The sequence below is a fragment of the Gopherus evgoodei genome, chromosome 12 (genome assembly GCF_007399415.2).
Source record: "Gopherus evgoodei ecotype Sinaloan lineage chromosome 12, rGopEvg1_v1.p, whole genome shotgun sequence".
Lineage (NCBI taxonomy): Eukaryota > Metazoa > Chordata > Testudines > Testudinidae > Gopherus > Gopherus evgoodei.
Window position 1 is genome coordinate 21,910,401 of NC_044333.1, and position 21,621 is coordinate 21,932,021.

Here is a 21,621-nt window from a genome sequence, read left to right on the forward strand (position 1 = left end):
TTTACTTGATTGGATATGACTATGCACTCATGGGTTATATAGTCATCCTCTAGAGTATTGTTTCTATTCTCTGCTGCCACCCTTATGGGAATTAGAATGCTCCACATTCTTTTTAAGGACAGTCATTCCAGTAAAATGTCAATAGTGGTACTTGAATGGAGTGGAGGAATGGTGGCTAGGGCATTGGCCATCGACTGTGTGACCTTGGACAGGTTACTTAGTGTCTCTGTGCATCAGGTCCCAATAAGTAAAATGATAATACCTCTCTGCCTTTCAGGGGTGTTGTGAGGATAGATACATTAAAGTGCTCAGTACTGTGGTATGTACCTTAGATAGACAGTACACAAAATACATGGAGGTTTATACCCTGTAAGGTGCTGAACACTATCCACAACTTCCAGAGAACCCTCAGCTCCTATAGAAGTTAATGAGTTGCAGGTACTCATCATCTTACAGAATTGGGCTTGGAGAGCACATAATATCATAAAAATAAAAATATATTATACTCTGACAATGCTTATCAGCATGTTATCTAGAGGCAAATTTTCAAACTCGCACAAGCACCTTTGCATGTTCTCAGTGTAGGCATTCAAGAACCCCCGTTTGTTTACACAAAGTCAGGGTTTGCACCTAGCATTCATATGTGCTCAAACCCTGACTTTTACATTCATGTCACCCAAGTAAGGAACATGGAATAAAGCCAAGAGTATGAGTGGGCTTGAGAATTTGGCCCTATACCTATGAAAGGGAGGGACACGGGCAAAAATGCTTAGTAGGTTGAGAGACTGACCTGTAGTATACATAATGAATAGTCTATATCATGCATATCTTATATTGTGACTGTTTTTTTCCTCTCGGAAATGCAACCATGCAATTTTGAAACATGCTTAGATGAGCTGATGGAATACACTAAAAATGATGCTGTTTTAAATTAATTCAACTCACATTTTCTTCCTAAAAAGAGACTGGCTGTTGCCATTCTCTTAAGGTACGTGTAGTGGGATGAGCAATATGAATAATTAAGGAAAATGGGGCTGTGTGCTCCCAGAGAAGACAATTTTGGTATTGCACATCCTTTATTCTTACATTACTAAGACAAACTAAAAGGACTTTTCATTTCTCTAGATTTCTCCAGATTTCCCATCCTTAACATTGTGCAGCTTGCCTTTTCCTGCCTTAATGACATCCCAAACTTTTGTTGAAAATAATTGATTGAATTTAAATTTCCTTAAAAGTTTAAGAGGTAATGTTACAGTATAAATTTCCTACCAAACACTAAGTAGGGAAATATCCATTAGTGAAATTAACTACAGTTTCTAGGTAGCTAACAATGTGCAGTATACAGTAGGGCATGGCTAATGAACACTGCAGTGGGTGATATTTCATTATACAAATTAATGCTCACATTTTAATGGGAAAGTCACATAATGAATCTCAGCTTCAGTGACAGCAATTAGAGACACAGATTGTCCCCTTCTGGACAAGGCACTGTTTAGCAATAAGCAGCTGTGTAAAAAGTCTTCAGGTTTACAACATATATATGCTTTGGGGGAATTAGTGTACAGTTTATATTAATGTACTGAAGCTTCACTGCAAAGGAACAACCATATTTATCTCTCCATGTACTAACTAAGTAAAGACATGTCGAAAGACTAAATATCAGAGATGGGATGTAAATAAATGAAAATGTTCAATTCTATAACTTTACAAAAATTAAGATCTTTTACTGTGTGTTGCATGATACAATGGAAAACCCTTACGTTACTGGGTCAGAAGCATCAAATACTTTTTGGGAAAGAGGGTATTTACATCCTACATATTTAGTTAAAACACTAGGGAGTAAGAAAAGAAGTATTCAACTGATAAGTCTGACAAACAGATTAATTGTGTGGTGAAAAAGTGCATGATCCAAAAATAATCCTACAGAACCTTTGATATTCCATTTGGTTTAAAAAGTGTGACGTGAATGATTAGAATGATAAAAGAAATTACTGTGTAAGAATAGGCATAATGAACTAATTAAATCATACAGCAATTCATTTTTAAAATATCTACTGTACAATGGATAAAATAGGTAGGTTATCAATAACCAGTCCAATTATTTAAAAAAAGCTATAAGATGTTTTCAATATTTTTATTAAACAATATTCACTGGAGTTATAAGCTGTTTGATTTCATGATGCTTACTGTGAAAGACAATAACTATTTCTTATGGTGAAGTACATGTGATCAAATTCTGGATGTCCATTGCCTGTGGGGGCTGGCAAAAAACCCTCTTCCAGCTGCAAGAGCATTGCATGTGAAGTAGATGTGCCTATCAATGGCTGCTATTAAGTGGAGAGGCCACTGCACAATGGAAGAGCATTAAAGAGGATTGGCCTGGTGATCAAAGGGCAGGTCCATGTGTCCACTCTCTAAGAAGGCTTCTTTGCTTAAAAAAAATCACCCCTGGTTAAGAAGGGAGATGTAAGAAATAATCAAAAGTTTAAAACCCCAAATCAAAAAAATAGAAAAATTAAGAAGCTGATAGCAGTAAGTACAAATTGGCAGCTAGGAAATGAATACATATGATAAGGAAAATAAAAGGTATTGCTGAAAAATCTATGTAAAGGACAATAAAAAGGCATTATTTAAATATATAAAAAACAAATGCAATCCTAGCAATGTTATACATTTGATACTAGACAAGGATGGTAAACTTATCAACCATAATGCAGAAAAGGCAGAAGCATTCAATAAATATTTCTATACTGTATTCAGATAGAAGCAGGATGATGTATTCATATCTTACAGTGATAATAAAATGCTTTCTATGTCATGAGTAAGTAGGAAGGATGTTAAACAGAAACCATTAAAGTTAAATATTTAAATCTGTAGGACTGGAGAACTTGTGCCCAACATTATTAGAAGAATTGGCCAATGACCTCTCTGAAGCATTAATGTTGATTTTTAAAAGTCCTGGAACATTAGGGAAGTTTCAGAAGAATGGAAAAAAGCAAATGTTGTGCCAATATTTCAAAAAGAGAAAACAGAAAGACTTGGAAAACTATAGGTTGTTTAGCCTGACATCAATCCTGGGCAAAATTATGAAAAGAATGATATGGAATGCAGTCAGTAAAAATTTAAAATATGGTATCATAATTAATGCCAATCAGCACAAATTTTATGAAATTAGATTTTGTCAAAGAAATTTGATATTTTTTGATGAAATTACAAATTTGGTTGACAAAGATAACTTTGTTGTCACATTAGACTTCCATAAGCCACTTGACTTAACCCCATGTGACACTGTGATGACAAAAAAAAATAGCAGTACACAAAACAAATGTGGCCTAGATTAAATGGATTAAAACACGGTTAACTAATAGATCACAAAATGTACTGGTAAATGGGGAGCCAGCATCCAATGAGGGGATTTCTACTGAGTCCTATGGGGAGATTTTCTTCATCCAATGCTGTGTAATATCTTTATCAATGATCTGGAAGACAATATAAAATCATTGCTGGTAAAATTTGTAATGTCACCAAACCTGGTGGAATGGTAAATAATACTAGAGATAGCCAGTTATACAGACTGACCTGGATCACTTGATAGTGTGGGCTCATTTGAACAACATACATTTGGCTGTGTTAAAATGCAAGGTCTTATATCTAGGAACAAAGAGTGTAGGTCACGTTTATAAGATTGTGGGACTGTATTCTGCAAAGTAAGGACTTTGTAAAGGACTTAGGGATAATGGTAGATAAGCAGTGAACATGAGCTCCCATGCAATGCTGTAGCTAAGAGGGCAAACAGAATCCTTGGAGGCATACCCAGGAAAACACGAAGTAGGAGTAGGAAGGTGGAGCAATCTCACGGCACACCGGTGAGACCATTACTGGAACACTGTGTCCAGTTCTGGCATACGCACTTCAAAAATAATTTCAAAATATTGGAAAGGTGCAGAAAAGAGAAAAAAAAAGATCAGTGATACAGATCTGGAAAACATGACAGACTAAAGAAGCTCAATCTCTTTAGTTTATCAGAGAGAAGGCTAAGAAGTGACTTGATTGCAATCCACAAGTACCTACATGGGTAAGAGATTTCTGACAACATTTTAATCTAGCAGAAAAAAGTCATAATGATCCAATGGTTGAAAGTTGAATCTCGACAAATTCATACTAGCAATAAAGCATAAATTTTGAACATTGAGGGTAATTAATTTTTGGAACAGTTTACCGAGGGACCTGGTGGATTCTTCATTACTTGAAATTTTTAAGTCAAGCCTGGTTATCTTTCTAACATGTATGCTTGATGCTGTAATTATTGTTTGAGGTTGTTCGGCTTATGATTTGCACGAGATCAGTCTAGATGAGTGGTGGGCAACCTGCAGCCTGCGAGCTGTACATGGCCACAATTCCTGGCCACTGGGAGCTGCAGGCAGCCGTGCCTGCGGACGGTCAATGTAAACAAACTGTCTTGTGGCCCACCAGCGATTACCCTGACAGGCTGCGTGCAGGCCGCAGGTTGCCCATCACTGCTCTAAATGATCATAATTGTTCCTTCTTGCTTTAGGAATAATCTGGCAGTGGCCTTCAAATACAACCCCAAAATAGGATTTTCATTTGCATAGAATAATTAGATTGTACATAAGGACATCAGGTGGAACTGGTAGTAGCCTGAATAGGTTATACGTCCATATTGCTTATGCAGAGTTGTATGCATAGACACGGTTTGCATTGGAAAATATGTCTGTTTCCAGTTGTCTACCAGGAATTTATAAAGTTTTTACAGCAGTCTTTAATTTTATCATATCCTGATGTAAAATAATTCTGTGATACGACTTATGCCTCGTAAATCAGATGTTAGACAGGTGAAAACTCTGATTATGCTGGTTAGATAGCTTCTCTATCCATGGTTTTTATACCATGTATTGGGATAGTTTTAACAAGGTTGGAAAAAGGCTTGTGCAGCTGCAGATAGGGTTCAGGGAATTAGCAATATCAAGAGAATAAGTCCCATTCTGAATCACGAACAACGACTCTTGAATATATCAGACATTTGAAAAAATGTTTCCGTCACCTCACATGGCAGCTTTAATGTATGTAAACTGAAATTAAGTGTTAAATAACTCATCCAGACTCTGTTCTTGGCAGTATTACCGGGTAATCATTATATGAGGATGAGTTTTCTGAAACATTTTTCGAAGTATTAGATACAAACAAACAGTCTTCTAACAGAATCATGCCCAGCATTCATGTCCCACTTAGTCTTCCTTGAGCAAGTATTATTAAGATACTTGGCAGAATCATGGACTTGAAGTATCTGCCAATTTTTCGTTATACATCTTTGGTGGGGGAGGGGTAATTTCAGCAGTCCATAACTTCACTGTTGCAAATCACACTGGGGCTGAAATTTGGCATGTTGGTTGTGAAATTGGATAGACTGAATGCCATTTAAGTATGTGTGACCAATTCTCTAATTTAGAGTTTGTTGGAGAATCTAGATTTAACAGGTTTGATAGTATTTTCCCCCCAATGCCAGCCTCTGAAATTGCAGTAGTTAAGTTTGCAAGTGGATATCTGTAAAGTAATTATTACCCTTTAGCTGCTGTGATTGGAAAAAAATTGTTTTCAGATGTACTATTTCCTTTGCCCAGTTTGGTAGGCCGAAGATAGCTCAATGGATTGCTATATGATAGGTCAGAGATTGAGCCTTCATTTAAATCCTTGTTCCCAGCCTGGCAGGAGGTAGGAGCATTATAGTGTAGTGGACTCAACTCCAATGGAAATGTGCAATTTTTATCATGCTGTCTCAGTGGGTGGTCTCTTAAAGACTAGTGTTGATGGAATGTCTTGGAAGCTGTGTCCAGGCCTCCTTTGTTGAAGGGAACTCTGCTGTGGAGCCTTTGAAAAGGTGGGGAAATTGAATATCTTCAGGGCTCAGCAATTAAAAATAAAAGTATGTTGTCAGTGTAGAATGCTTTGGACAGAAGACACTTTATAAGTGCAAAGCGTATTAGTATTTCCTCTAGTTAGCATATTAATTTTCTTGCACCCCTTATTAAATATACTTATTGCCTTAAGCACCTCCTGAGATGTGTATAGGATCATTAGTGCAGCCTACATTGTAGAATGTGAGTTTATACAGCATCTGCAATGATAGAACACAGTTTCTAATGATGTCACTTGAAGTGCAGCACATATATCTATCAACTAGAGTTACTATAGATGTAAACGGTAAAAGTAACTGCATTTAAACATTTCTGCATAGGTATAGGTGATACCATGGAAGAGGTTTTTCAGGTAAGAGGAATGGGGATTAGAAAATTCAGGCATTGAGCTACAAAAGGTTTCTAGAGTCTTTTCTCTACAGCACACGATTGGCTCTTAGACAATGCTTTAAATCCATAATTTGCGTCAAAGAGTATTAGAGACCACCTAACTATTTGATTGAAATAAATAGAAATAGAAAATAGGGACTACGTGAAATGGCTCCAAAACTTGGAGCACAAGTATGCTGTAAAACGAACGTTAATGTGCATGTCTGTATTTTTGCCAAGAGCAGAGTTATCATAGAATATTCATGCTCCTGAAATTAATAATTTGCATGAGGGTATGTGCATAGAAGCTATTGCCATTTCAGGGTATAGATACATACAAATATGCAGAACATGACCTCTGATCCTCTTCCCTACCATAAAATGCTTTCAGTAGAAGAAGGCCTGCAGAGTAGTCTCTTTGGGTTTGAGGGGAAAGCATTTCAGCTTTGTGCATCCTACTGTTTGGCATAGGTTAACTGGTAGGTTCTTCATGTACAGTACCTACTAGAATTTAGCCAATAGTTGGGTTGATAAAGAGGGCAATGGTGGGGTTCCAGAGACTAACTGGATATTTGTGAAACACTCAGAAGTTGCACTGAAACTTTCAATTTGATTTCTCATGTTAAAATGTGTGGACCCAGGCCTAAAGTATGAACCATGTTAATTACCATCTCTTACGTGAACCAGGTTAATCAAACTTTGTAGAGGAGGGTGCATCATCATACAATAGGTGTTGGGCAGTATAGGGCCCTCGTGTCTCATAATTTAGCCTCAGGATTACATTATGGACCATGGCTAGAGAGTTTATAATTTTCTTAGCCCTCGTAGAGTGAGAGAACACATTCAGCTACTGTATACATGATCAGTGAGCCTGTTAAGATAATGCTGTAGGGTCATTTTGATTGTTCCTTTTACATAATCTTGTTTAGCTGATTCATATGATCAGCAGGAGGTGTAAAAATCCCAATATTTACCGAACTCTCATTTGAGCACTTAGTTTAAAAAATTAAAAAGTTTGAAAACTTTCCATTTTCATTTTAAAAGGATTTTGAGGTGGTTCAAGAATTAGTAGCTTTTCAATGAGTTTGATAATCCACGTAATATGATACTATTACTATTATTCTGGAGGAAATTTTAAAACAATGTAGTATTTGCAGGGTAGAGTTCACCGAAGGTTTGCCATTGCCTTTTAGATCAGAAAGAAAACAGATAAGAGAAAACAGTTCCTTGTCTTTTTGAGGTTCTTCATAGAAATAATTGCTGATATTGACAGGCCATTATTAAAAAGAAGCTTACAGTACTGTCAAACTCCTGTCTCTTTCAGGGAGTATTTCTGCACTCAAGTCTACAAGGAACCCTTGATTGCTAACAAGTGCTCTGCATATATTTAAATTTACATTTATTTAGACACATTTTCTTTGTGGATATATATAAATCTGTGATTGTATGTGAATATTTTATATATACTTAATATCGCTGAATTCTTTTAAATCATGGCAAGAAAAATAAAAGTTTAGTATTGAGTTCAAATATATATTTAATTCATGAAATCCATCTAATATGTTTTAAAATACTATTTAAGTTTACTCTCTAGAAAAGTGTTTATTATAGGTAAATTACACATTTTACTACTGGAGCATTAGAAATGCCATTAGTACAAATTTAAAGCACTTCAAAAACCAGTAGATAATGTTAATTTCAAATACAGAAAGTAAATATACTTTGTACCTTTTTATTACTCACTTTCTTTTTAATTTTATTGACTGCTTTTTATCTTAACTATATGTTCTTACATGCTGCAATTCTAATGTACTGTAATGATATTAATATTTTATAGAATCTGTATTTATAGTTCTTTATTTAGAAACAATGCAGTAGGTCTGCAGATCTTTGAATCCTTCTGGAATGGTGCCCTCCAAATAATGATAAATTACTTGTGCAGTATGCCATTTGCTAATTATATCCATGATTTACTGCAAAGCAAGCCTTAAATCATTCATTTCAGTCTTGCGTAACAGTGCCATAAAATTTTTAGGTTTTAAAAATGGTTTCCATGTGTATAATTTAAACAATTTTTTAAAGCAATTGTGTATACAAAATATTGCAACTATCCATTTTTACATACTTTGTTTCTTTTTTTTAACTTGTACTTCTAATGATTACTGTGGTGGAAATTGTTATGCTTCCTTTTCATAATCACAGCTTTTAATTCTACAACGGTTTTTACATGTTACATTAAGAAAAAGATAGCCAATTGTGTGTAGATAGTATGTCTTCCTGAATTGCCCCATGTGCTAGGAAATCATTTAAAAGATCTTAAAACTATAAATTATTTTCTATTAAAGTATCATTTAAAATATTAGCTGAAGGGTGGGGTTTTTTTGTTTTAAAAGAACAAATGTTGATTTTTCTTCACTATTCCATAGACCGAAGCACAGATAACATACATTATATATTTATCTTTTTTGTATGTATTTTCAGGTGAGAAACCTTACAAGTGTCCACATTGTGACTATGCAGGCACTCAGTCTGCATCCCTCAAATACCACTTAGAACGACACCACAGGGAGCGACAGAATGGAGCTGGACCTCTCCCTGGGCAGTCTCAAAGTCAGGAACACAAGGACGAAACATCAAGTAAAGGATCTCTGTTTATTAGACCTGACATACTGAGAGGAGCCTTCAAGGGTCTTCCTGGTATTGATTTCCGAAGTGGCATGATCTCTCAGCAGTGGACATCAGGAATGCTTTCTTCTGGAGATCAACAAGGACAAGCAGCTGGCATGTCTTCGGAGGTATCTTCAGAGACTATGAAGGGTTCTGACATATCTTCCAAAAGAACACACTTTTCTGAACTTGGCCGAGCATATCAGAGCATGGTTGGAAATGGTGTGAACTTCCAAGGGTCTTTGCAAGCTTTCATGGACAGCTTTGTCTTAACTTCCTTAAAGAAAGAAAAAGAAATGAAGGATAAAGCATTATCTGATTCACTTTCCATAAAAACTCTGGGCTCAGAGAGCACTGAGGATAAAAAAAATACCAAGTCTTCACAAAGAAAAACAGAAAAATCACAGTATGAACCTCTTGACTTATCTGTGAGGCCAGATGCTGCCTCACTTCCAGGTTCATCTGTTACAGTTCAAGACAATATTGCTTGGCATGGCTGCTTATTTTGTTCCTTTACAACGTCATCTATGGAGTTAATGGCTCTGCATCTCCAAGCCAATCACTTAGGCAAAGCTAAACGTAAAGATAATATTTTAGGAAACAGCAAAGATCAATCTCGGGAGGCTTCAGCTTCAGCAAAAAAAGCCAGTTTGGTCTCCTCTTCAGTGCAGTCCAGCAAAGAGGCAATAGTTTCAAATTTGATTAGCCAGCTGGACTCAGCTTCTGAGAAAATGACCCAAGGACAAAGTAAAGAGATGCTGGGAGAACAAAAGAATGCTGCCTGGCCCAGCCATATGGATTCCACTTTTTGTAATTTTACAACAGACTTCTACAAGCAGTTTGGTGTTTATCCTGGTGTTATTGACACAGGAGCACAAAATTCTTGCACCAGTAACAAACCCGAAGTGAAAACACAATCTGAAGATGACCCAAATATTTTGCTCTCTGACTCTGTAAATAAAAGTGCTACTGATGACCTGTCTGACATAGCTTCATCTGAGGATATGGAGTCCTCCAAGGAAGAAAACATTGAAGATGAGGACATTGAAACAGAACCAGATATTATGAACAAACACTTATCTGCCCTAAATAAAGAAAGCAGTGAAGGAGGTGACAATATACAAAGCGCAGTCACCTCACAACCAACACAAGGACTAATATCACGGTTGCCACAAACAGAGAAGCAGTGGCACAGCCAGAATCTTCTCTCCTCCCATGAAACTTCACAAGGTGTGATGAAAGCTGAGCAAGTACAGGGTCCACAGGTCCTTGAGAAGCAGATGAACATGTTGTCAGTCCTAAGAGCTTATAGCTCTGATGGCTTAGCAGCCTTTAATGGACTTGCAAGTAGCACAGCAAGCAGTGGATGTATCAAGAGACCTGACTTGTGTGGTAAGTTTTAGACCTTCTTTCAGATCATTTCAGAAAACAATCCTGCAAATCACTAAGCTGCTCTCTAAACATGCTTAACCACATTTCTTAGTAAATTCAAATTTAAAATAAATGTTAAAAAAATCATTGGGCAAAATTCTACTATATTACATGTGCAGCTCCATATAAATCAGTGAGCATGTAGCTGACAGCAAGATAGTCTTCTATGTGCTGTCTAGAGTTACACACTTATACAATTTTTTTAGGAATGATACTGTTTATAAATTAAAGTAGCAGCAAATATTGACTATGCTAGTGGCATGTGCAGGGGACATTTACTGCTTCAATTTATTCAGAGGGGGAAAAGTTTTTTAAAAGTTGACATGGTAACTTGCAAACTTTTCAGTATTTAATTTTATAAAAATTTAAGAAAAACGCTGGATGCTTTGCCAAACCAAACTTTCTTTCTCATACTTTTTTCTTTATACTGAATTAGGGTATATTAAATTCACACAACACTAACCAAATCAAATGCCAAGTGGATGGCATTTGTAGTCAGGAACCCAATGTTTGTTCTCTCCTACCTCCTTCGCCATTTTTGTGACTTGTTTCAGTATGAAACATATAGCTGTGATCTTTGATTATTTTCAGAGGTTAAGAACTATATTTTCACTGTTCTAACTGGAGGTTGTACAAGTTGTATATTACCTAAATAGGATTATGCCGGTAGGTAATTTAAGAAAGAAAGCAAGCAAGAAAGAAAACTCTTATTCTTATTTATCTCTGACTTACTAAATTTGAGTTTTTCTTTCTCAGCTCACACAGTCTGTTTGCCAAAAATGAAAAGTTAAAAACATTTGGGGAGAATATAACAGCTTTTTATTTGTCTACTATTCTGTAAGCATAGTTCTGGTGGAATAACACTGTAATATGTAATCCCTTTGAAAATCTGTGTCTTTTTCAAAAAGCAGTGTCAGCAAAGGATGGCAGCCCTCCGTTATATTTCCAATCACAAACGGATTGGAGTAATATTGTTTCACTATACCTTCAAACTAATCAAAATAAAACTCGCAATCACAGTTGAGTGTTTATGGCAAGATTTACTTCCTTTCCATTGTTTAGCAGGATAAAAGAAGCAGTAGCCCAGATTAATAAAGTTAGGACAACTCAAAATTTAGGCCTAGATCCTGTAAACACTTATAGCCCTTGCTTAACGTTAAGCAAGGGGGAACTCCCATTCGCTTCAATGAGACTAAACATGTACTTTATGTTAGGCACATGCACAAATGTTTGCAGGAGCTCTGGGCCTCAGTTGGTACAATGATTTTTCCTGATTAACTAAAAGATAACTACAGAGTTGGAAATGATTGCAGATTGTCAGAAATCACTAAATAGATTTCTGACAATTTGAAAAATATTGGCAGTTACTTTTGTTATGTGGTTCATAAAGCCCTACTTCCCATTTTGATTTCGATGCAAGGAATATAATTTACCAGTTTCATAGTCATAAATAAAAACTTGACAAATCATAATTTTAAAAATAGAAAAATTAAGACACTCCAAACTTTTTCCATTGCCTCAGTTTAGTTGCAGCGTTAAAAATAACATGCATTTTGCCCTTTCACACTACCCATAGGTATCTGCTTTCCAGCAAGAATCAAACCACCAGAAAACATTTAACAAAACAAAAAAACCTAATATTATTGAGATAATATTATTTCTGTTAGTTTTTTTCCATTTTCAATCAATTCAGTAGGCATATTATGAGCTGCTGAGTTACAGTTTAAAGACTGACTCCCAAGCTCTGCCCAGTGATCCTGCATTTAACTTGAAGCATAAGGAAAAAAAGCAACAAAACATAAGCTTGTCTGTTCTATTTTGTAAGCTATTTTTTGTACTAAAAATGCAATGCAAGTCCTCTTTTCTCCCCTCTCCAAAAATAGCATTTTCAAATTCTTAGCTGACATGTATTGTGTATTTGCAGAACATGACTAAAATGCTGAATATTTTAATATATTATTTAAAACATCTATATACTTCTTAACAAAAGAGGTCCAGGATCAACAAGCCCAGTGATGATGATTACTTATTTATTTGGTTAGATTAGACACCACCCAGTAACGACTTCTCTCTTGTGTTTTCATTTTCTCTATGACATTTTGTACTGTGAAATCGTGCTCCATCTGTGAGTGTTAGCATGGGGAGTCTCACCTGATGCTTCTCACTTGCAGATTAGTCAGCAGGCACCCTCTGTGAATTTATTAGCTCTAACCTTCCCACTTGGATGAAGACCGCCACCCCAATAATGGGCCCTCTCTGTCTTTTACTGTCTCAGAGATCAGAAAGCTAGAGGAAGAGACCCAAATCTGTTATCAGGGCGTCACTCTTGTGCTCAGGCATGAGCCCATAGAGATTGTACAAAGTTGGCCCCTTTCCACATCTGATGATGTGCAAGTTACCACCATGTGGACATCAGCAACATCCTAGGAGAGAGAGCATTAAGAGCACATCTTTGATGCAATCCTTGCACAATTGTTTTTTCCATGTGATTGGTGAGAGAAGACTATTGTTCTTTCCAGAGTCAGAAAAGATTTTTTTCTAATAACTGAAATAAAATAATATCTTTGTCTGAATTAGTTAAGATCACTTCTCCATTGGCACACCTGTTAAGTTAGATTTCTGGATTCAGGAAAGCAGCTTTGGTTTTCAGAGATACATAAGGTTATCCTCAATTTTCAGCAGATTTTGCTTTTGGATTAGGGCTTTGTGGTTAAAGCACAGGAATAAGCATCTGAAAATCTAATTTTTATTCCTTACTCTGTCACCAGCTTGCTATGTAACCTTGGCAAGTCACTTAACCTGGCTGTGCCTCAGTTTCCTCATGTAGAAAATGGATATAATGATGCTGTGAAGCATAAGTCATTAATGCTTTTAAAATGCTTTGGGACACTTGAATGGAAGGCACTACATCAATGTAAAGTATTATTATTTCATGTATTATACAGAATATTTACATTTTCCACATCAAGAAGTTTACTTAATAAATTACTTACACACATTTTTAGTATTTCCATTTACTTACATGGCTGGATGGGGAGCAGAAGGGAGGGAGGTCTAACCACATTTTTGATGCACCTAGAACTATTTCTAAGTGTTCTTGACCTTCTTTAACTCCCCTGAATTTCGTATTGGAACCCTGAGTGGATATTTCCAAGAGCTGAACTAGATAGTCTCTGATACCTCATATTATTCAGGAATGTGGGCCTGCCTGTACATCTGGCAACTGATTTGTAGCACCCCATTTAGCTGTTGATAGTATTCATTTCACTTGGGGAAGGTGTAAAGAGGGATGATTTTGTGTCGTGGAAAGACTTCCGTCTGTTAAGGTATATTCAGTCGGAATATCCATATTTTTGCACTTTGAAATCTCTGTTTCCATTTGGAGATTGATGGGGGGCATAGTCTATCCCTGTTCTATTACTAAAGGACTAGACAATCAGTATTTCTTTCCATTTAAGCCTCATCCATTTCACTACCTACATTTCCATGTACTTTTAGTTTTCTAGTCATAACATTGTTCTACCTCCTGTTCTGAGTCACTAATTTATACTAGGCTTGTACAGGATTTATTTTATGACATGACCCCGTTTAGTATTTTTTTCTTTGTGTCTTAAAGGATCAGGAAGGAATTTTTTCCCCCCATTGTATTCTGGGAGGTATTTTTTATCTCCTTCTTCTGAAGCATCAGGGTTGGCTACAGCTGGAGATAAGATACTGGGTGGGATGGGCCAGTGCTCTGAGGTGGTACCAAGCACTCTCTGTCCCTCAGGTGCTTACTCCCACCAGACTAGATGATCCCTCCTGGCATTAAACTCTAACAGGTCGTAATATGTGGGGTTGGGAAGGAATTTCCCCCTGGTCAGATTGGTAGTGATGAGGATTTTTCATTTTTCTCTGCGGCATGTATGTGTGGCTCACTTGCCAGGATTATCTGCGTATATCTCACTTAATCATTTCCCTGTCATTCTGGAGGCCTCAGGCACTGATGCGCCTCAATCCCTCCTAATCTCTGCCAATGGCACATAACAGTCAAGTGTCCTGTGGGCTGGAATACTTTGGTCTAATTTTGGTTGTTGGGGTTAGTGTGCAGGTACTGGGTGGTGGTGGTGGCCTATGATATATAAGATGTCAGACTAGATGGTCCCTCCTGGCGTTAAACTCTATGACTCTGACAAAAAAAAAAATCCATACTTTCCATTTACGCTTGGACTGTATTTAAGCTTTCAGAGAACAGCTAGTAGTCTTCCACAGTATTGGACAGAGGCAGTACTTAGCATCAGTTGGTTGTTTAATGATATAGTGGTACAGAACTTACACATATCAATGTCAGTTCCATGTTGTTCTAATAAATCTAATTCGCTTCCCCAAGCTCTCATGTTCCACTCCATTTGGTGCTGTCTCCCCTGCACTGGCTCCACCCAATCATCTTTTTTGTCTTTATGTGAAAATTGGAGAGATCCTTGGTTTTTATGTAAGCAGTGCTTTTAGGTTTTGATTCTGCAAAATACTGAGAAACTTCAGCTCCCCTTAAGACCAGAGGTGCCCCACACAGGCTCGGTCCCTGAAAGAGCAGTTTCTTAGTTTTTCTTAATCAGCGTTAGAATGTGGAGCTGCTCTTACCAGAGAGAAGGGGGCTGAGAGAAGAGGAAGATAGTTAGTGTCTTAATATTTTTGCTTTATTGACACATAATTATAGTACTTTACCCTGATATTTTAGTAGATGGATTTAGTCAGACTAAATGCCTTTTCCCTCAGGAGTCAAAACCAAAAAGATTTTGACACCGATTAACACCTTCAAAACTCTGTAGTGATAGCACTAACAAATATAGTACACATAATGGTTGCTGTATTTGTTTTTCTTGTGATAACTTCAACTTGATTCTTATTGTGGCTCGTTTGTGCAGTTAAACCCGTTTTAGACAGAAACAAAAAAAATCTGAAAAGTTCCAATGTTTTGGACAGCTGTGAGTAATAAAAGTTCAGTTTTAGTGCAGGAAATTGTAGTATGAATGTCCATTTGCAGTATCTTGTGATGCATTTAATTTAGTGCAAGGTACCACAGAAATTTGCTTAGAGCTGCAGTGTTAAGAGTAACCAGAAATAGAGTATTTTCTTCTTTAGTCACTATAGAAACACATTAAGGATTTATTTTGACTTCTTTATCAGTTGGAGAGTTTTTGAAACTATTTAACTCACTTTTCAGTAATGATTTTCCAGAGCTGCTTCTGATCTCAGAACTGGATCTTACACAAGTGTGTCTCTATTGACATTTCTGAATTTACTCTTGATTTACACCAGTGTAAGTGAGATCAGAACTGGCTGGACCTTCACTATTAAGTTTCAGCTGCATTTATGGATGAGGCATTGCCATTTGCATGGCAATATCAAACCAAACTCATATGGCTTTCTTCCTTTTTTTAATTAACTGGGAATGCCAGTGATCCAGTGAAGTTTGCGCTGCTGGATAACAGGGCTGGTCTATGAATAGCATTGTATTTGCCAAATGGTTCGCTAGTCATTTCAGCACAAACAAATGGATGGTGTCTGTAAGTCTGCAAACACTGTTGACATTTAGCCTTGTTTATGTTACTTTCCTTTTGCTGCATATTTTTGGCTTGAAAAGCTACTGTCTGAATCAACAGTGACTTCTTAAGCAGAAGCTAAGAACCTAGTGTTGCATCCCTTATTCTCAGTAGATGGGACTGCTTGCATGATTAAAGATACCAGGATCAGGTCTTATGTTTGTTTGGCTTTACATTTCATTGTTATATTCATATTATCATTTAATTTTATCATATTGTGTAACATTAGAACCCAGCTTGGTGATAAGATGGGCACTAATATCATAATGTTTGATGATGCACACTTTTAATGTCTTAATATTTTTCATATTATAGTATCCTCCTCCACCCCATCACCCACCTGCACAATGGATAATTAACCCCTACAGTATCTGATATTGCTGAGAGGTTCTGAGTGCCCTCTATTCCCAGTAGAGGTTAAGGGTATTCAGTGTCTCCCTGGATTTGGATCTGAGAGGGGGACAGGTGTTTGCAAAAGGAGGCCTTGTCTACACTAGGGTATTTGCTCCTGTTCCAGCAGTGCAAACCCTAGTATAGAAAAAAATAATGATATAAGACTGGAGTTGTATGAATTTACCCTGAGTTTCAACTCCTGAACAATGTATTTTTATGGCATTTGTAATGCCCAGGTTTAATTTAAATTACAATTATTGGTTATTTTTTACTATTATTTAAATCTAGAGACAAAAAGGTTAGAGCTGTTCCCAGATCTTCCCAAAGTTAGAAGATATTCTGATCTGGCTTTTGGCTCAGGTTCATATCATCTGAGATATGATATACAGTATCTCAGTATAGGAGACACTCATATACTTGCACTAACAGTTTAAACATCCTTGATTAAGTCAGAACTAAATGTGCAAATAATTCCTTATATAAGGCTGACTTTAAAACAATTAGTCTGGGAGCCATTGTAATTTTATTTTACTGCCTTTCAGAAATAAATAGCCAAATTCTTCTTTGAAATCTCTGTAATTTAGAACGTTCTCTCACAGGTGAGGCCTTGTTATTTACAATACTGCAAAGCTGGAATTGCTGTTTTTTATCTGATGTTCCCAGATAATTATAGTACCTGGGATAAATTTAATTGTGTGGTTTGTTAATTATTTTAGCAAAAGAAAAATTTATATACCTATGTTTATTAAACAAATATTCTTAAGTGAAGGTATTAATATATGTATACACAACACTCTTACAATGTACAACAAATCATCACAGTAACCGCAAAATAGAGGTTTATAATATGTTTAGTTATTTATGCATTTAGTAAGCCTAAGGAATGGATTTTAGTATAAGTGAAAGTTCCCTTAAAATTGTTAAGGTTATTTATTGTCACTTCTACTTGAGTTTTTAATGGTCCTGTATTTTGTAATGCATTAGCAGGGAAAAAAATTATGGTAGTTATCTTTTTTCATATTCTTTAAGCAGTATTTCCAGTTTAATATATTGTGCCAGGTTTTCCAATATTAACCAAGAAATGACAGTAAAATTCAATGAACAGCACTCTGACACCCACAATTTAAAACCTGTGATTGAAGCCAAACGTGTAAACTTCTACTGGGTTATCGTGTGCTTTGGAATAGAGTATTGTTGGAAGTAATTAGAAAATATATTAAGGTTCCTAGTAATGAAGGCATGTAAGTTTTAATAATTGTTGCTTTCTGAATAAGTGTCACACTATATCTTTAAATGTATATGGAGTTACAAGTTAGGTCACTTTTGAATGGAATGTAAAACAATACAAAAAATGCTTCAATAACTTATCTCAGTGTTGCTAATAAAAAAAAGCTGTTAACCATTAGTGCAGTTTTGAGTCATTTTGTTAATTCAAACTACAGCATAACTCTAAGAAATTGGTTTATCTGTTGGAAGATTAATAGAATCCACAATTTTTATGCTTTCAGAGGCAAACTCTACAAAGCAACTAGTTGCATTTTTAATAAATAAACTTAAAGAAAAGGCCAATTTTTAAGTGATGAGTTGGCAAGATTTCTCCCTTCAGTGGTTTGTCATTAGAATAATGCAATGTTTGGTTAAATATATAAACAGTGCATTTATGTTTGGCCCTTCTGTGAGAGAGGATTTCAAGGGAATATGGGGCACAATTCTCCTTTTAATTACACTGGTGTAAACTAGGAGTAGTTCCATTGAAGTCGGTGGAATTACTCAAGAGTAGCACAGGTGTAAGTAAGAAAAAAAATCAGGCTCATGACCTTAGTGGGCTGTACCTTTGAGCAGGACTGACTACTGTATTTATGGCAATTGGGTCCAGTTCTGAAGTTGAAGTCATTGGGAATTTGGCTTCAGTGAGGACTACAAACCCAGGCCCTTTATGTACAAAATCTATAGTTAGATTTGAATACTCTGAGCATACAGGTCTATACCAATCATCCTTCTTATTTAAGCTTGTTTTGTCTTTCAGTAGATACCATTTATTAATAAGCATCTCACACTGTGCAATTTTTTAAAAGTACCTAGCTAGCTAGTTAGGTTTGTGGTGAATGCAGGCCAACCAAATTGTTTCCCTCACAAAGAGTGTGTAGTAAAAGTCTTTAACCAGGCCTGCCACCATGGACTCACATGAGAGCCTATTCAGGATACAAAGAAAGCACAGGGTGACAAGTAAGCAATAAATGGGCCTAATACTGCGAACACTGGGTATAGTGCTTATGTAGTTCCAGTGGAATAAATGAAATTACTGCTAGTAGTAGGTATAAGATCTGGTATTAAGTGTTGGTAGAACTGGGCCCCTAGGAGGATATTTTTTATTTAATACACCACTTAAGACTCAATGGAAGTAAGGGGCTAATATAACCAAGCCTATATATTTTCTTTTCCCAGTGGCACATCTTCCCTAATGCTGTAAGTTTTGAGTAACATATTGTTGCTTTTTATTTATTTACCAAAACACCATGAGTCAGGACCTGACACTTTAGTGTTCTGTGCTGTACTGAGAAAAATCTGTAGTTGAGCAGTAAGACGATTATACTATTTTGGAATGGCTAGAAATACTACAGCATTGTGAGACAACTGTAACATTTATCCCTACTCAGTGTGAGAGCCTTCTTCCTTTTATTTGGATCATACTGCCTTCCCCCCCCCCAAAAAAAAAATGGGCATAGGCAATGATGAACCTACTCGATCCCCACAGGGGTATAGTCATGTGTGATACTACTGGGTGTTACATGCTTACATTCCTATGCATTGATCTGAGAATGTACTCCTTATTGTCCCGTGGGTAATATGACTAAAGAGAACAATTCTTACAATACAATGGAACATTTGTCTGCACGGCATAAACCTAAGGTCCAGTGCATCAAATCTAAAGTTGTAATTATACAGCTGCAGTCACACCACTTTAGTGAAGGCTGTGTCAGCACTTGTATTATAAAAGAAATCCTGTTTTTTCAAGGGTTGATGAGTCATATGTTGAAAAGAAACATTTCTCAGTAAACAATTGTTTTGGCTTTTCCAAAGCAATACTAGGTATGGGCCTTTGTACTAACGTTTCCAAGATATGGTCATGTTTCTTGGATTATACCACTGACTATCTCTGCAGTTTGTCCAATGCTAAGTTTGAAAGGCACTGTCATTTCCTGTGGCAAGGCAGTAGACTGCTGGGAAGGGTTTCAATCCCTATGTGTTTCTATTATTGTCTAAACATAAACCGGACTGATAAAAGCCAATTTGAGACCTCTCAGGGTGGTTAGAGCAACAGTAGCAAAAGTAGAAGATGTCGTCCAGTCTAGCTGAATGGTAGGATTCAGTATCCTAACAGGGTTCTCAAAAGCAGGGGTTAAAAAGAGAAATTTTCATGAACTTTACCTTCATGATGAACCGGGAGAGGAGGGCAGAAGCCCCAAAAATCATGGTCAAAGACCTCACCCATCACTACTGTACTAGCTTGGCTTTGTAGGAGAAGATTTTTGCAGTCTGCCACCACCAGTGTCTATTTGATTTAAATACATGTACTCTGGTCTGGATACTCTTCCCTACAACACTCCTGTTACACTTTTCTGAATTTAACATTCCCTGAAGGTGGATCTTTCATGATTATAGTAACCTTTGGTACCTTTTAATTCAGCAGCACACTCACTGGTAATAAATAAACGGGAATAAGGTTTATTTACGATAGGGTAGTGGAGGAGGAAAATAAGAGCACTCTGCATTATACAAGAAACAAGATAAAAGAAATATTCTTCACAGTAAGAACAAAGAGCACAGACTGCAGATACTTCCCAGACACAGGAGAACAGAGGTGATAGATCAGTATTTTGGGCATCAAACTGTTTTAAGATTTTCCCCTGTAATAAGATTCTGCTGATGGGATCATATGCATTTAAAAATAGGTGTTTCTGAACTTCAACCTCAACCTCAGTGATTTACACCCAGACCCTCACTAACTCCTCACAGCGAAATATATGTGAACGAGTTTCTTTAAGCAGATCTTCTGGGATCCACAGTGTGTTTCTCTGGTGCATGTTTTTCAGTCATTCCTGCATGGACCATCCACTGTTTTGTGCTCAGACCAACAGTCGATTAGAAAATAGAATGCTCTGCTGTGGCTCAGAAGGAAAATTGTCTCTCACTAAAGAGGGATATATTCTATGAATGTTACAGAAGGTGAAGCGCTCATGCCACTGACCTCCAAAAGGACTTGATCACACCCCAGCTTTGAAACCTCCCAGGGCTCCAGCTACCACCTGAGTCTGTCTTACAGGCAAATCCATAATTTTGGATCTCAGGAGTGCTCTAACTTGTACCAGCTGGTAACAGCCTCCCATTCCCATTCTGGGCATTACCAGAATCGCTCTGGCAATGTCCTCAGTCCATCCACTATGCCAAGGCTGTGGCAAGTGGGAGGGCATATTGTTCTATACAACCCAAGGATTCCCCTGCCCAAGGGGAATCATTAACTGCCTATGTGGGACAACTTTACTGACACTTTATGCCACCAGATCAGGGGGTTTTATTAGGGCTGAGGATCTAGCATAACAGATGCTTTCATTCCTGGTGACTTCATGTGTTCAGTGTTCCCAGCATCCTTTCCTTTTAACTCTCGATATTATCCTCAATATTCTCTTGCATTCCTGGAACTAGCTATGACCCTTGGCTGGCTGAAATAGTACTTTCAAAGTTCTACGGCCATTAAGCACAAGCGGTTGGTTCTAATAGATGCCGTATCTGCTGTATGTTTTTATTGGTAGTGAATTCAGATCGTGCTATGGTAAAGGTTTAAATTTTCTATTGCCTGCTTTTCATCATATTTTGTCTATTCTAGATTAATTAGTTCATTCTGCTTTTCTAGCACCAAGAAGTTCATTTGATCCAGAACATTTCACATGTATAATAAGATAAGTTAGGGAAAAACCCAAAACACATTGTAGCTGTGGAGAGATGTGACATTTATCAAAACAGATGCGTTAAAAACGATTTCTGCATTGAAATGGATAAATAAAGACCAAAGTCAGACTTACTCCAGGACCCTCTTCAATACACAGCCACCATTTATATGGATTTATGAACCCTAGGACAGGGGACCATGTAAGTCCTATTTGGGTTTTATTTAACGTGACCATTTGTATGACTAACCATTTTCTAATCTCTGTGCTTTGTTTGGTTTTAAATCCCTTTCCATTTTC

At 36.8% G+C, this 21,621-nt stretch overlaps 1 protein-coding gene across 4 annotated transcripts in view; it reads left to right on the plus strand.

Annotated features, from left to right (window-relative positions):
• The window catches only part of ZNF536 (zinc finger protein 536), a 422,921-nt gene that overhangs the window by 260,039 nt on the left and 141,261 nt on the right, over positions 1 to 21,621 (plus strand). For all 4 annotated transcript variants that reach the window (XM_030581943.1, XM_030581945.1, XM_030581946.1 and 1 more), the window contains one exon: positions 8,784 to 10,361. In XM_030581943.1, coding sequence (XP_030437803.1) covers positions 8,784 to 10,361 — 1,578 coding nt within the window. The remainder of the gene's footprint in view (positions 1 to 8,783; positions 10,362 to 21,621) is intronic.